Genomic DNA, 14610 nt, shown 5'->3' with positions numbered 1-14610 from the left:
ACAGTCCACTTACCATGAAAATCTGCACCCAACTTCTTAGAAGCCATTTAGAACCTGAAAAACAAAGAAATATTTTTAAGCACACCATGCTCTGAGGGGATAAAAACAAATCATTATGAGAAAATTGAGACTACAAAAAAAACCTCAGAATACAGTCTTCAAACTTCTCAGTCCCAAAAATCTCAAAAAAGGAGAAAGAGATACTAGTTTTCTAGAGAAAAGTTAAATATTTCTAAAATCTGCATGTTCTAAAAATGTATGTGTGGGGACACCTGGGTGGCTCAGACAGTCAAGTGTCTGCCTTTAGCTCAGGTCATGAACCAGGGCCCTTGGATGGAGCCAGACTTCAGGCTCCCGGCTCTGCGGGTAGTCTCCATCTCCCTCTGCCTCCCCCAACTTGTGCTCAGGCTCTCTCTCTCTCTCAAATAAATAAAATCTTAAAATTTTTTTAAGTGAAGGACAAAAACATAAAACCACACATCTTTGCATTTTTCAGCCCCTATAAAAGTAGGTCTGAAGTCCTGTCTCAAACAAATAATCTGAGCTCTTAAACCTAAAAGTCGATCTACTGCCCTTGATATGGTGTTTATACCTGTAACTTAAAAATATAAGGAGGGGGGAAAAATTAAGGCTAGCTCTATGAATTTATTGTCTTTTGTCTATTAGCCTGTTTATAATACACTGTAAGGCATCATACTGAAAATAATCTATTTTCTACCAAAAGTTAAAAAAACAAAAAAAGGAAAAGTATATTGCACCTATCTTGTGAAAACTATTCAAAAGAGAATTAAAATCTGCATTGGATTTTTTTTTTTTTTTAAGAAATTAACAAATTGGGTGCCTGAGTGACTCGGTCATTAAGCATCTGCCTTCAGCTGGGGTCATGAGCCTAGGGTCCTAGGATGGAGCCCCAGGTCCAGCTTCCCACTCTGAGGAAGCCTACTTCTCCCTCTCCCACACCCCCTGCTTGTGTTCCTTCTCTCGCTGTCTCACTGTCAAATAAGTAAATAAAATCTTTTAAAAAAAAAAAAAAAAAGAAAGATGACATTTGTTGAATGATCACATGAATAAATAATCTTTCGGTGTTCAAAAAAAAAAAAGAAAGAAAGAAAGAAAGATATTAACAAGCTGATCTTTTTTTTTTAAAGTTTTATTTATTTAAGTAATCTCTATACTCAACCTAGGGTTAAACTTGTGACCTGAGATCAAGAGTCTCATGGGGCTTGAACTTGTGACCCAAGATCAAGAGTCTCATGCTTGGGGGCGGGGGGGGGGGGGGGGGGGGGGGGGGGGTGGCTCAGTGGGTTGAGTCTCTGCTTTCGGCTCCGGTCATGATCTCAGGGTCCCGGGAACGAGCCCCGCTTTGGGCTCTCTGCTCGGCGGGGAGCCTGCTTCCCCCTCTCTCTGCCTGCCTCTGCCTACTTGTGATCCCTCTCTCTCTCTGTGTCAAATAAATAAAATCTTAAAAAAAAAAAAAAAAAAAAAAAGTCTCATGCTCTTCCAACTAAACCAGCCAGGCACCCCTATATACTTTAAATGGATGAACTGACAGGGGCACCTGGGTGGTTCAGTTAGTTAAGCTTTCTGCCTCTTGATTTCAGCTCAGGTCATGATCTCAGGGTCCTAAGACCAAGCTTTGCATTAAGCCCCCAATCAGCTCCACACTCAACACGGAGTCTGCTTGCCTCCCTCCCTCTGCTCGTCCCCCTCTCTGTCACACTCTCTAAAATAAATAAAATCTTAAAAATAAATAAATGACATGGAAGTTCCTCAAAAAGTTGAAAATAGGGGTGCCTGGGTGGCTCAGTGGGTTAAAGCCTCTGCCTTCAGCTCAGGTCATGATCCCAGGGTCCTGGGATCGAGCCCCACATCGGGCTCTCTGCTCTGCGGGGGATCCTGCTTTCTCCTCTCTCTCTGCCTGCATCTCTGCCTGCTTGTGATCTCTGTCAAATAAATAAATAAAATCTTAAAAAAAAAAAAAAGTTGAAAATAGGGGCACCTGGGTGGCTCAGTTAAAGTCTCTGCCTTCAGCTCAGGTCATGATCCCAGGGTCCTCGGATCGAGCCCCACATCGGGCTCTCTGCTCTGCGGGGGATCCTGCTTCCCTTCCTCTCTCTCTGCCTGCCTCTCTGCCTACTTGTGATCTCTGTCAAATGAATAAATTTTTTTTTAAATCTTTAAAAAAATTAAAATTAAAATTAAAAAAAAAAAGTTGAAAATAAAGCTACCCTACGACCCAGCAATTGCACCACTGGGTAGTCACCCTAAAGATACAAATGCAGTGATCTGAAGGGGCATGTGCACCCGAATGTTTATAGCAGCAATGTCCACAATAGCCAAACTATGGAAAGAACCTAGAAGTCCATCAGCAGATGAATGGATAAAGAAGATGTGGTACATATATATATATATACACACACACACACACACACACATATATGTATATATACACATACACACAATGGAATACTATGCAGCCATCAAAAGAAATGAAATCTTGCCATTTGCAATGACATGGATGGAACCAGAGGGTATTATGCTTAGCAAAATAAGTCAATTGGAGAAAGACAACTATCATATGATCTCCCTGATAAGAGGAAGTGGAGATGCAGCGTGGGGGGCTTGGGGGGTAGGAAAAGAATAAATGAAACAAGATGCGATCGGAGGGAGACAAACCATAAGAGACTCTTATCTCATAAAACAAACTGAGGGTTGCGGGCAGTGGTGGGGTGGGTGAGGTGGGGAGGGAGAGGGTGGTGGTGGGGTGGGGGAGGTGGGGAGGGAGACGGTGGTGGGGTTATGGACATTGGGGAGGGTATGTGCTATGGTGAGTGCTGTGAAGTGTGTAAACCTGGTAAGTCACAGACCTGTACCCCTGGGGCTAATAATACATTTTATGTTTATAAAAAAAATTTTAAAAATTATTAAAATAAATAAATAAATAGATGAATTGTGCATGGTGTAGGATATAACACAACTACAACATGGACCAATTTCAAATGTATCATGGTAAGTGAAAAAAGCCAGGCTCTAAAGGTTACATATTATATGATTCTACTTATATATAACGAACTACAGGAATAGAAAATAGGCAAAACTATAGGAAAAGTAATCTAGTTACCAGGGACTCTAAAGGGTAGAAAATATTATGTAAGGAGCACCTGACTGGCTCAGTTTATAGAGCGTGTGACTCTGATCTCAGGGTTGTAGATCTGAGCCCCTTGGATGTAGAGATTATTTAAAAACAAAATCTCTTAAAAAATGAATAAAAATTTTTTAAAAAGTGGCTGCCTCTAGGTGGTAGGACTGGGAATAATTCATAACAGTTCTCTACGGTTTCTGAACATTCTACAGTAAACAGGTATTTATTTTATGATTTCTTTTATTATTTTTTAAGATTTTCTTTATTTGTCAGAGAGACAGAGCATGAGCAGGGGGAGAGGCAGAAGGAGAAGGAGGCTCTCCACTGAGCAAGGAGCCCAATGTGGGACTCGATCCCAGGACCCTAGGACCCTAGGATCACGACCTGAGCCAAAGGCAGATGCTCAACCAACTGAGCCTCCCAGGCATCCCTATTTTATAATTTCTTTAAAGCTTTACTTTAAAAGTTTGTTTTCCAGCATGATGTGGGACAAAATATTCTGGTTTAATTAATTCTAATTAATTAATTCTAATTAATTCTAGTGGAGAGTTAAAATTATAAAGTATATGGATTATCAATTTTCAAAGAAGTAACAAACCATGCTAAAAATGATTAAAATCGGGGCGCCTGGGTGGCTCAGTCCCTTAAGCGTCTGCCTTCGGCTCAGGTCATGATCCCAGGGTCCTGGGATCGAGCCCCACATTAGGCTCCCTGCTCAGCGAGAAGCCTGTTTCTCGTTCTCCCGCTCCCCCTGCTTGTGTTCCCTCTCTCACTGTGTCCCTGTCAAATAAATAAAATCTTTTTTAAAAAAAAGATTTAAAACTTTTATGTGCAGAAGATATTTCATTGGCATACATGCTACAAAGTCATCAAAATATAAGTAAATCACAATACTGTGAGACTCCTAAAACGGAGAAGATTCTTGGCAGTCTCACCCTTCACACATAGGCACATAGCAGAAATGTGCTTAAGTCTCTGCTGGGAAAAAAAGCAGTATTTAAGCACCCACCAAAGACAGCTGTGACACAGAGATGCAGAAAATGAGCATTTTCATCTATCTGTCCCTAGTATTTATTAATATTGTGGGATATCAACTGTTGGAAAAAGCGGGTGTTTTTTAGGTAAATGGGTTAGGAGAAACTCCTTGAGCCTCTGATTTAAAAAATAATTTTGCAAACAATCCCCAGAAGAAGCTAACTTCATAAATATTTTTTTTTAAGATTTTATTTATTTATTTGACAGAGAGAGATCACAAGTAGGCAGAAAAGCAGGCAGAGAGAGAGAGAGAGGAGGAAGCAGGCTCCCCGCTGAGCAGAGAGCCCGATGCGGGGCTCGATCCCAGGACCCTCGGATCATGACCCGAGCCGAAGGCAGAGGCTTAACCCACTGAGCCACCCAGGCGCCCCACTTCATAAATATTTTAAGAAGTTTCAACAAATGGGGCACCTGGGTGGCTCAGTGAGTTAACCTCTGCCTTTGGCTCAGGTCATGGTCTCAGGGTCCTGGGATGGAGCCCTGCATGGAGCTCTCTGCTCAGCAGGGAGCCTGCTTCCCCCCTCTCTCTCTGCCTACCTCTCTGCCTACTTGTGATCTCTCTGTCAAATAAAAAATAAAATCTTAAAAAAAAAAAAAGTTTCACCAAAAGTAGGCTCTACGCCAAACTTGGGGCTTGAACTTGGGACTTGAACCTGAAATCAAGAGTTGCAAGCTCTACTGGCTGAGCCAGCCAAGTGTCCCTAAATGGATTCTTAATGGCTTTTTCTGAAAAGGTTCAAACAAAAGATAACCCACAGAATGGGAGAAAAATATACTTGCAAGTGATGTATCTGATAAGGGGACTGTATCTAGAATATATAAATAACACCACAACTCAGTAATAAAAAGACACATAACCCAACTAGAAAATGGGCAAAAGAATACGAATAATCAATTCGCCGAAGAAGACATATACAGATAACCAAGAAGCACGTGAGATGATGTTCAATATCATTATTCCTTAGGCAAATGCAAATAAAAAATTCTCCTCTTTATCTCCCATGTTAAAGCATGCATATTATGTGCAAAAAAGTAAAATTTCTATTTAAAAAAGTTATAATTAAAATATAGTACCCCTACGCCTGGGTGGCTCAGTGGGTTAAAGCCTCTGCCTTCGGCTCAGGTCATGATCCCGGGGTTCTAGGATCGAGCCCCACATCGGGCTCTCTGCTCAGCGGGGAGCCTGCTTCCTCCTCTCTCTCTCTCTGCCTGCCTCTCTGCCTACTTGTGAACTCTGTCTGTCAAATAAATAACTAAATAAAATCTTTAAAAAATATATATATAGTACCCCTATTACTAAATAAAAGGATGTAATTTTTTTTTTTAGATTTTATTTATTTATTTGACAGACAGAGATCACAGGTAGTCAGAAAGGCAGGCAGAGAGAGAGGAAGGGAAGCAGGCTCCCTGGGATCACCACCTGAGCCGAAGGCAGAGGCTTTAACCCACTGAGCCACCCAGGTGCCCCAAAAGGATGTAAATTCTTTAAAAATATGCCTCAATATAGCTGATAACATCCAGATTTTATAGGGAGCTTCGTTTTTGTTTTTGTTTTGTTTTTTTAAGTTTTTATTCATTCATCTATTTGACAGGGAGAGAGAGAGCACAAGCTGGGGAGCAGCAGGGGAGGGAGAGGGAGAAAAAGACTCCCCACTGAGCAAGGAGCCCAACATGGGGCTCAATCCCAGGACCCTGGGATCACGACCTGAGCCGAAGGCAGACACCTAACCAACTGAGCCACTCAGGTGCCCCTCTAGGGGGCTTCTTTATTTTTTTTTTTTTTTAAAGATTTTATTTATTTATTTGTCAGAGAGAGAGAGCACAGGCAGACAGAGTGGCAGGCAGAGGCAGAGGGAGAAGCAGGCTCCCTGCTGAGCAGGGAGCCCGATGTGGGACTCGATCCCAGGACGCTGGGATCATGACCTGAGCCAAAGGCAGCCGCTTAACCAACTGAGCCACCCAGGCGTCCCTAGGGGGCTTCTTTAAATATTAAAATAGCTCACTGAATGCAACTCATGTTTCCCACAAACCTTAATTTAAGAAATTCAAGGGCACCTGGATGACTCACTTGGTTAAACCACTGCCTTCGGCTTGGGTCATGGTCCCAGAGTTCTGGGATCAAGTCCCATGTCAGGCTTCCCCTGCTCTGCGGGAAGCCTGCTTCTCCCTCTCCCTCGGCCTGTCCCCCTGCTTGTGCTCTCTCTCTCTGTGTCAAATAAATAGACAAAAATCTTTAAAAAAAAAAAAAAAAAGTTTAAAAAAGAATTTAAGAAATTCATATTTGGTCACTTAGAGTAAAAAGATTTTCTAATGTCTACTATGCAGTTAAACTTCACTCTCTCAAAGACCAACAGCATTTTAATAGCTACTTAGGGTCAATTCTTTTTTCCTGGAACACTGGAGAAAAATCAAGTGAGAAACATATATATGTATATATGTGTATATATATTTATATTTCTTATCAACTTCCTATATTTTATTTAATTATAACCATTTCTTATAATACTTTTCTATAATCTAAATGTTCAAATTGGGGAAGTGATTGAATAAGCAATGGAAAACTCAAACGTAAGTTGTAATGCAATTAAAAGTGATTATTAAAAACATTGGAAAAATAAGTATAAGGTTCTTTTTATTAAGATTTATTAATCTAAGAGAGAGAGATAGCATGTGCTGGGTGGGCAGGAAGGAGGAGGGGCCAGAGGGAGATAAAGAATCTCAAGCTGATTCCCCACTGAGTGCAGAGCCCAACATGGGACTCAATCTCAGGACCCTGAGATCATGAGCTGAGCCAAAACCAAGAGACAAACACTGAACTGACTGAGCCACCCAGGCCCCAAGTATAAGTTATAAAATGTTTTTACAAGTTGAACTGAATTACTTAACATGTAAAAAATGTACATAAAACAAGACTGAAAAAAATACATTTGCCCCCAACATAAAACTGTTAAGTGCTCATGGGGGAAAAAAATCCTAAGTAATCATAATTTTCCACTAAAAGATATATAAATGCATATATTAAAGGAAAAGTATCAAGTAAAAATAAGAACACATTCTTTTTTTGGGGGCAGACATTCTTAATTCTTAAGATTTTACACTAATAAAATGTAGACGTCCCTGAAGCACCAAGGAACTTAACAGCAATGTTCTATTTGCCAGTTCGGTGCCACTTCAATTCAACTGCTACAGAAAGAAAAGCCAGTAACTTAAAATTTTCACCAAAGACATTCAAGAACAAAAAGAGTTGGGCAAACAGGTGAAAAGAACAGAACTACAGGAGAGGAGGAGCTAACTGCAAGAAACAAAAGAGATAGAACGAGGATTGGAACAAGGTGAGGAGGGTAGGAGTAGAGGACCAAGAGAAAAAGCAAACACCAACCAGCCAACACACAGACCCTTTCACAAGGGGGAAGAGAAAGCCCAAGGCAATTGTACTGATGGTTTCATTTTCTTTCTTCCCTTTCTTATATCATTAAATTCCTATTACATGAAATTACATTCTTACAAAGTTTCCTAATACATAGCAATTGAATATCTCAGTAAGCTATCACAGTCACACATTATACTGCAATAAGAGCTGCAACGAGGAATTTCCCCAGATACAACTTAATCCAGGAAATTCTCTTACAGAAAAAGATGGCACTGGGAATCAAATTTCAAGTCTAAAAACAAGTTAATACCCATACAACTAGCATTCATACCAACATGTATATGACAAAAATCACACATGTAACGGCTATTAGTATGTCAATACAACACTATACTATATTCATCAGAAAAAGCTTTATTTTCTCACAGATCTCAGAGATATTTTGGAGTCTTAGTTCCTTCAACAGTAAAATAAAAGGGTAGGAGACTGAAAAATTGGCCAACCCTAAACATACCACAAATCTGTAACAGAAGAATTAAAAAAAGCAAAAATATTTTGTTCCCAAATTAAATATTTAGTATTCAGAACAAGTGACGTCATTTCCTATACACAGTAACTTTTTTTAAAAAGATTTATTTAGGGGCACCTGGGTGGCTCAGTGGGTTAAAGCCTCTGCCTTCGGCTCAGGTCATGATCTCAGGGTCCTGGGATGGAGCCCATATCAGACTCTCTGCTCGGCAGGGAGCCTGCTTCCTCCTCTCTCTCTCTCTCTCTGCCTGCCTCGCTGCCTATTTGTGATCTCTCTCTCTGTCAAATAAATAAATCTTAAAAAAAAAAAAAAAAGATTTATTTAGGGGGGTGCCTGGGTGACTCAGTGGGTTAAAGCCTCTGCCTTTGGCTCAGTTCATGATCCCAGGGTCCTGGGATTGAGCCCCGCATCAGGCTTTCTGCTCAGCAGGAAGCCTGCTTCCTCCTCTCTCTGCCTGCCTCTCTGCCTACTTGTGATCTCTGTCAAATAAATTTTAAAAATATTTAAAAAAAAAAAAAAAAGATTTAGGGGCGCCTGGGTGGCTCAGTGGGTTAAAGCCTCCGCCTTTGGCTAGGGTCATGATCCCAGTGTGCTGGGATGGAGCCCCACATCAGGCTCTCTGCTCAGCGGGGAGTCTGCTTCCTCCTCTCTCTCTCTGCCTGCCCCTCTGCCTACTTGTGATCTCTCTCTGTCAAATAAATAAAATTTTTAAAAATATATTTATTAGAGAGAGAGTATAAGCAGGAGGAGAGGCGGAAGGAGAGGATGAGGGACAAGCACACTCTTCTAGCAAGCATGGAGCCCCATGCAGGGCTTGATCCCAGGACCCTGAGATCACGACCTGAGCTAAAGTCAGACACCTAACTGACTGAGTCACCCAGGCGCCCCCACAGTAGCTTTTTTAAAAGATGTCTTTTAGTGACAAAATAAAAAGCTGGCAACCATGTTAATCCCATCCCCCTTTTCAAATTTTAGTCACCCATGAGATCCAAAAGTCTGGAAACCATTTTTCTATATCACATATAAAATAATAACCTCAAATGAGTATGAATATTTTAAAAAATGTATATAGATATCTTTGCATACTGCCTGAAACACAGCAAGAGCTCAACAAAGGCTGGTAAAAACATAACTTAGAAAGGGCGCCGGGGAGGCTCAGCTGGTTGGGCCTTTGGCTCAGGTCATGATCTCAGGGTCCTGGGATTGAGCCCTTCATTGGGCTTCCTGTTCAGTGGGAGTTTGCCTCTTCCTCTCCATCTGCCCTCCCGCACCTCATGCTCTCTCTCTCTCAAATGAATAAAATCTTTTAAAAAAAAGTTTATATATACACACACATACATATATATATATCTGTATATAAATACACACACACACATATATAAACTTAGAAGAAAGTAAACCACTTGCCAAGTATTCTACCAGTACACCACACACAAAATGTAGATTTTTATTTGAATGTTTAGACTCTTATTTTGAGTGAAGAGCGTGGCTGTGAACACTGAACTGATTTGAGACCTTACTTTCAGTTTCAAGTCAGAATCAGCCAGAGATACTATTTTCAGGATCTATCACTGTCCACAAGCTCTGTGTTTACAAAACTAAGCCCCTTTATTATTGGCTGCTGCACATCAGCATATTTGGCTGAAGACAGAAGGCCAATAACAGAGGTCAAGAGTCCACAGATTCACACTGAGGAGCATTTCAATAACCCCAGTAAGCTTTTCTTTATGCATTAATTGCTTCTTTCAATTCAGCTGGAATACTGCTTATTCAGTCGGATTTGTCCTGAGCACCACTGTTTCAGAGAGAGCAAAAAGAAAATCTAAATTTGAGTCACTAACCTACAGAAACAAGATCTAATGTGCCCTGCGTTTTTTGAAAAGAGGGGAGTGGGTCTGTGTGAATATGGAAACAAATAGGGGTAAGATATAGTCTTATAATGGTGGTATACTTGGACGATGGGTTTACAACATGTGGCTTTTGGTTTTTCCTTTTGTGCTCTAGTGAGCGCATATCTACTGACATATTTTGTATTTAGAAAAAAAGGGGCCCCTGGGTGGCTCAGTGGGTTGGGGTCTCTGCCTTTGGCTCAGGTCATGATCCCCTGGGATCAAGCCCCACATCAGGCTCTCTGCTCGGTGGGGAGCCTGCTTCCCCCTCTCTCTCCGCCTGCCTCTCTACTTGTGGTCTCTGTCAAAAAAATAAACAAAATCTTAAAAAAAAAAAAAAAAAATTAGGGAACAAGAAAGGGAAAGAATACCCCAGATACCTGTAAGAGGATTAAACAGAAACAACACAGTATGTAATTAATGAGAGACTGTGACCTGAGAGAGAGAAAATATAATTAAAAAAAAAAAAAAAAGGAAACTACTGCTTTATTCTAAGACTTTTTCATTTGTTTGAGAGAGGAAGAGAGCACAAGCAGGGGGAGTGGCAAGGAGAAGGAGATGGAGAAGCAGGCTCCCCACTTAGCAGGGAGCCCGATGTGGGGCTCGATCCCAGGACCCTGGGATCATGATCTGAGTCAAAGGCAGACAATCAGCCAAGCCACCGAGGCACCCCAATAAATCAGTAGTTTCTAAGACCAATAACAATACCATATAAATGGTCCTAGGTTACAGACTTCATGGAAGTATAACAACTGTTTTACCTTATTGAGGATAAAGGACGTAATCCATGATGAAGAGCTAATGTTACAAACTGACCCAAGTAACACTGTATCACCAAGCATGAAACAAAAACTACAGGAAGCAGAAGAACTAAATAGAAATATATAATTAATAAGATAGATATAATTTATATCATATCAAAAGCACCCTGAAAGCAGGATATACCACAAGTATCCAAAGAACACTACAAAAACCTAAGTAAATACTAGGCCACAAAGAAAATTCCAGTAAATATTCAAAATCAGAAACCGCACAGCCAATAGTCAAAAGGCAAAAAAAAATTAGGAATTACATCAGAAAACAAAAAGGCCTTACTACCTGAATTTCTAAATTGTCTCTTGATCAAAGAGGGAACCAAAAATAAAACTGCAGAAAATAGTAACAACGAAAATATTGCATTTGGGAACCTACAACATGCAGTTAAAGTAGTAATCAGGAAAATCTACAGCAAACAAAAATACTAAGAAAAAAAATTCACAGCATAGAGACCATCTAAGGAAAACACAAGACAGAAACAGTTAAGGACATAAGCAGAAAATAACCAATTAAAAATCAGAAATTGATATACTAATAAATAAACCCAAGAGCTGGTTCTTTGGAAAATACATAAACCATCGAACTAACTTTTTCTTTTTAAGATTTCATCTATTTAAAAAAATATATTTCATTTATTTATTTGATAGAGAAAGAGAGAGAAAGAGGGGGGGAAAGCAGGAGAAGAGGGAGTGAGAGAAGCAGGCTTCCCACAGAGCAGGGAGCCCAATGTGGGCCTCAATCCCAGGATCCTGGGATCGTGACCTGAGCTGAAGACAGACACTTAGCAACTAAGCCACCCAGGCACCCCTAACTTAATTTTAAAAAGAGAGAAAGAAGTGTACAAAATAGAGGAAATTAAAATAATCCAAAGACACTGCTTTGTTCATCTCCTTGAAAACCTGGAAAAATGATCTTCTAGGAAAGTATTATTTATGAAAACTAACTCCACAAGGGGGCGCCTGGGTGGCTCAGTGGGTTAAAGCCTCTGCCTTTGGCTCAGGTCATGATCCCAGGGTCCTAGGATAGAGCCCAGAGTCGGGCTCTCCGCTCAGCGGGGAGCCTGCTTCCCCCTCTCTCTCTCTCTCTCTCTGCCTGCCCCTCTGCCTACTTGTGAGCTCAGTCTGTCAAATAAATAAATAAAATCTTAAAAAAAAAACTAACTCCACAAAAGGCAGAAATCTTAACCAGATGAATAACTACAAACCAAACAGATAGTCATCAAAGAGCTCTTACAACCAAAAGAAACCTAACTGCAGTTTGAGTTTAACACAAAGGAAAGTTTTTAATTTTTTTTAAAGCAAGCATAATACTGATGCCTTTAAAGAGAAAATTATAGGAAAATCTCCTGTATGCATAGAAATTTTAAAAATCCTCAAAATAGGGGCACCTGGGGGGCTCAGTGGGTTAAGCCTCTGCCTTTGGCTCAGGTCATGATCTCAGGGTCCTGGGATTCAAGCCCTGCGTTGGGCTCTCTGCTCGGCGGGGAGCCTGCTTCCCCCTCTCTGCCTACTTTTGATTTCTGTCTCTCTCCATGTCAAATAAATAAATAAAATCTTTTTTAAAAAATCCTCAAAATAAAAAGCACAAACCAATTTTAATAATACATTATAAGAATACATCATGTCCAAGTAGAAAAATTTAGTCCACGAATTCAGGGTAGTTCAATACTAGGCATCTGCTGGTACATTTCACCATTCATTAACAGATTTAAGAAAGTCATATAGTCCTCTTCTTAACATGAGGTTAAAAGCAACAACGAAAACCATCTCTCTCAATACCAAAGTCAGAGAATGCTGACTAATGGGGAAATAGAAGATTCCCGCTAAGTACAGGAACAATACAATGATGTCCATTATTATCATAATTTGTTAACATTATTATTTAACATTAGATGAAAGAGTGTATAAGGTATAAAAAGTTAGAAAAGAGACTGCTTCCCAGGGAAACCCCAGAACTAAAAAATTATTACAAATATAAGAGAATACAATGAAGGTTTCCGGGTACAAATTAATACAGGCACACTTCGTCTTACTGTATTTTGCTTTACTGCACTTCACACTGTTTTTTTACGTACTGAAATTTTAAGACTTCAGTGGACAAAGTAAGTGCAAATGTGGTAGAAATAGAAAGGGAAACAGAAGTGGAGCCTGAAGATGTGTCTGAATTGCTATAATCTCAGGATAAAACTTTAATGGATGAAGAGTTGCTCCTCATGGATGAAAAAATAAAGTGGTTTCTTAAGATGGAATCTACTCCTGGTGGAAATGCCTTGAAGACGGCAGAAATGATGACAAAGGATTTCAAATGTTATATAAAACTTTTTTTTAAGATTGTATTTATTTATTTGACAGAGAGAGACACAGTAGAGAGGGAACACAAGCAGGGGGAGTGGGAGAGGGAGAAGCAGGCTCCCCGCAGAGCAGGAAGCCCGATGGGGCTCAATCCCAGGACCCTGAGATCGTGACCGAAGCCAAAAGCAGACGTTTAATAACTGAGGTGCCCCAAACATTACATAAACTTAGCTGATAACGCAGCAGCAAAGGTTTGAGAGGACCGACTCAATTCTGAAAGCTCTACTGAGGGTAAAATGTTACCAAACAACATCTCATGCTAAAGAGTAATTGTTCATGGAAGAAAAAGTCAAGGATGCAGCAAACTACATTCCTGTCTTATTTTAAGAACTGAACTGGCCACAGCCACCCCAACATTTAGCAATCACCACCCTGGATCAGTCAGGAGCCATCAAGACTGAGGCAGGACCCTCCACCAACAATAAAATTACAAGCTGCTGCAGGGGTGCCTGAGTGGCTCAGTGAGTTAAAGCCTCTGCCTTGGGCTTGGGTCATGGTCCCCGGGGTCCCGGGATCAAGCCCTGCATTGGGCTCTCTGCTCAGCAGGGAGCCTGCTTCCACCTCTCTCTCTGTGCCTGCCTCTCTGCCTACTTGTGAGCTCTGTCAAATAAATAAATAAAATCTTTAAACTTTTTTTTAAAATTTATCCATTTGACAGACAAAGATCAGTCATAAATAAAATCTTTTAAAAATAAATAAATAAATATAAATAGATAACATTCATACGAAAATAACAATATATGCAATATATGCAACAATAGCCAAGAAAATTCTGAAGATAATAATGGAAACTAGCCTGTCAGATATTAAAATGTTTACTGTAAGATGTAACACAGCTGGCCATACTGGCACACAGATCAGTGGAAAAGAACAGAAATCCCTAAAAAATTACCAAAATATGGAAATGTAGTATACAGTAAAGCTGCCATTTAAAATTTGTGAAAGGAAATGTTGGGATGCCTGGGTGGCTCAGTTGGTTAAGTGTCTGCCTTTGGCTTCAGTCATGACTCCAGGGTCCTGGGATAGAGTCCCCAATCAGGCTCCTTGCTTAGCAGGGAGCCTTCTTCTCCCTCTGCCGCCACTCTCCCTGCTTGTGTGTGCACATTCTCTCTCTGACAAATAAATAAATAAAATCTTTAAAAAATAATAGAATTTGTGAAGTGATGAACAACAGGTAGCCACCTAGAAAAAAGCTGGATGCTCCCCTCTACTCCATCCCAAAATAAATTCCAGATCAATCAAAGGCATAGTAACATGATGCAACTGCCCAAATACATAATTCCTATTTTCATTCTACTTGGAAAGGTACTGAGCAAAAATAACTGAGACTTAAAATTCAACAAAATGCTTATCCTATGAAAAAATTAGAATATGATGGTTATTTTTATTTTTTTATTCTTAGTAATCTATGCCCAACGTGGAGTCAAACTATGACCCCAACATCAAGGCTTTCATGCTCTTCCAACTGAGCCATCTAC

At 40.2% G+C, this 14610-nt stretch overlaps 1 protein-coding gene across 2 annotated transcripts in view; it reads right to left on the bottom strand.

Moving 5' to 3' along the window:
* Nucleotides 1-14610, bottom strand: part of UBAP1 (ubiquitin associated protein 1) — a 61515-nt gene that overhangs the window by 28705 nt on the left and 18200 nt on the right. For both annotated transcript variants that reach the window (XM_032860399.1, XM_032860400.1), the window contains exon 2: nt 14-54. In XM_032860399.1, the coding sequence (XP_032716290.1) occupies nt 14-47 (34 nt within the window). In that variant the 5' untranslated portion in view covers nt 48-54. The remainder of the gene's footprint in view (nt 1-13; nt 55-14610) is intronic.

The sequence above is a fragment of the Lontra canadensis genome, unplaced genomic scaffold (genome assembly GCF_010015895.1).
Source record: "Lontra canadensis isolate GAN:19392208 unplaced genomic scaffold, GSC_riverotter_1.0 scaffold19, whole genome shotgun sequence".
NCBI lineage: Eukaryota > Metazoa > Chordata > Mammalia > Carnivora > Mustelidae > Lontra > Lontra canadensis.
This window is presented reverse-complemented; position numbering and strand designations above follow the sequence as displayed.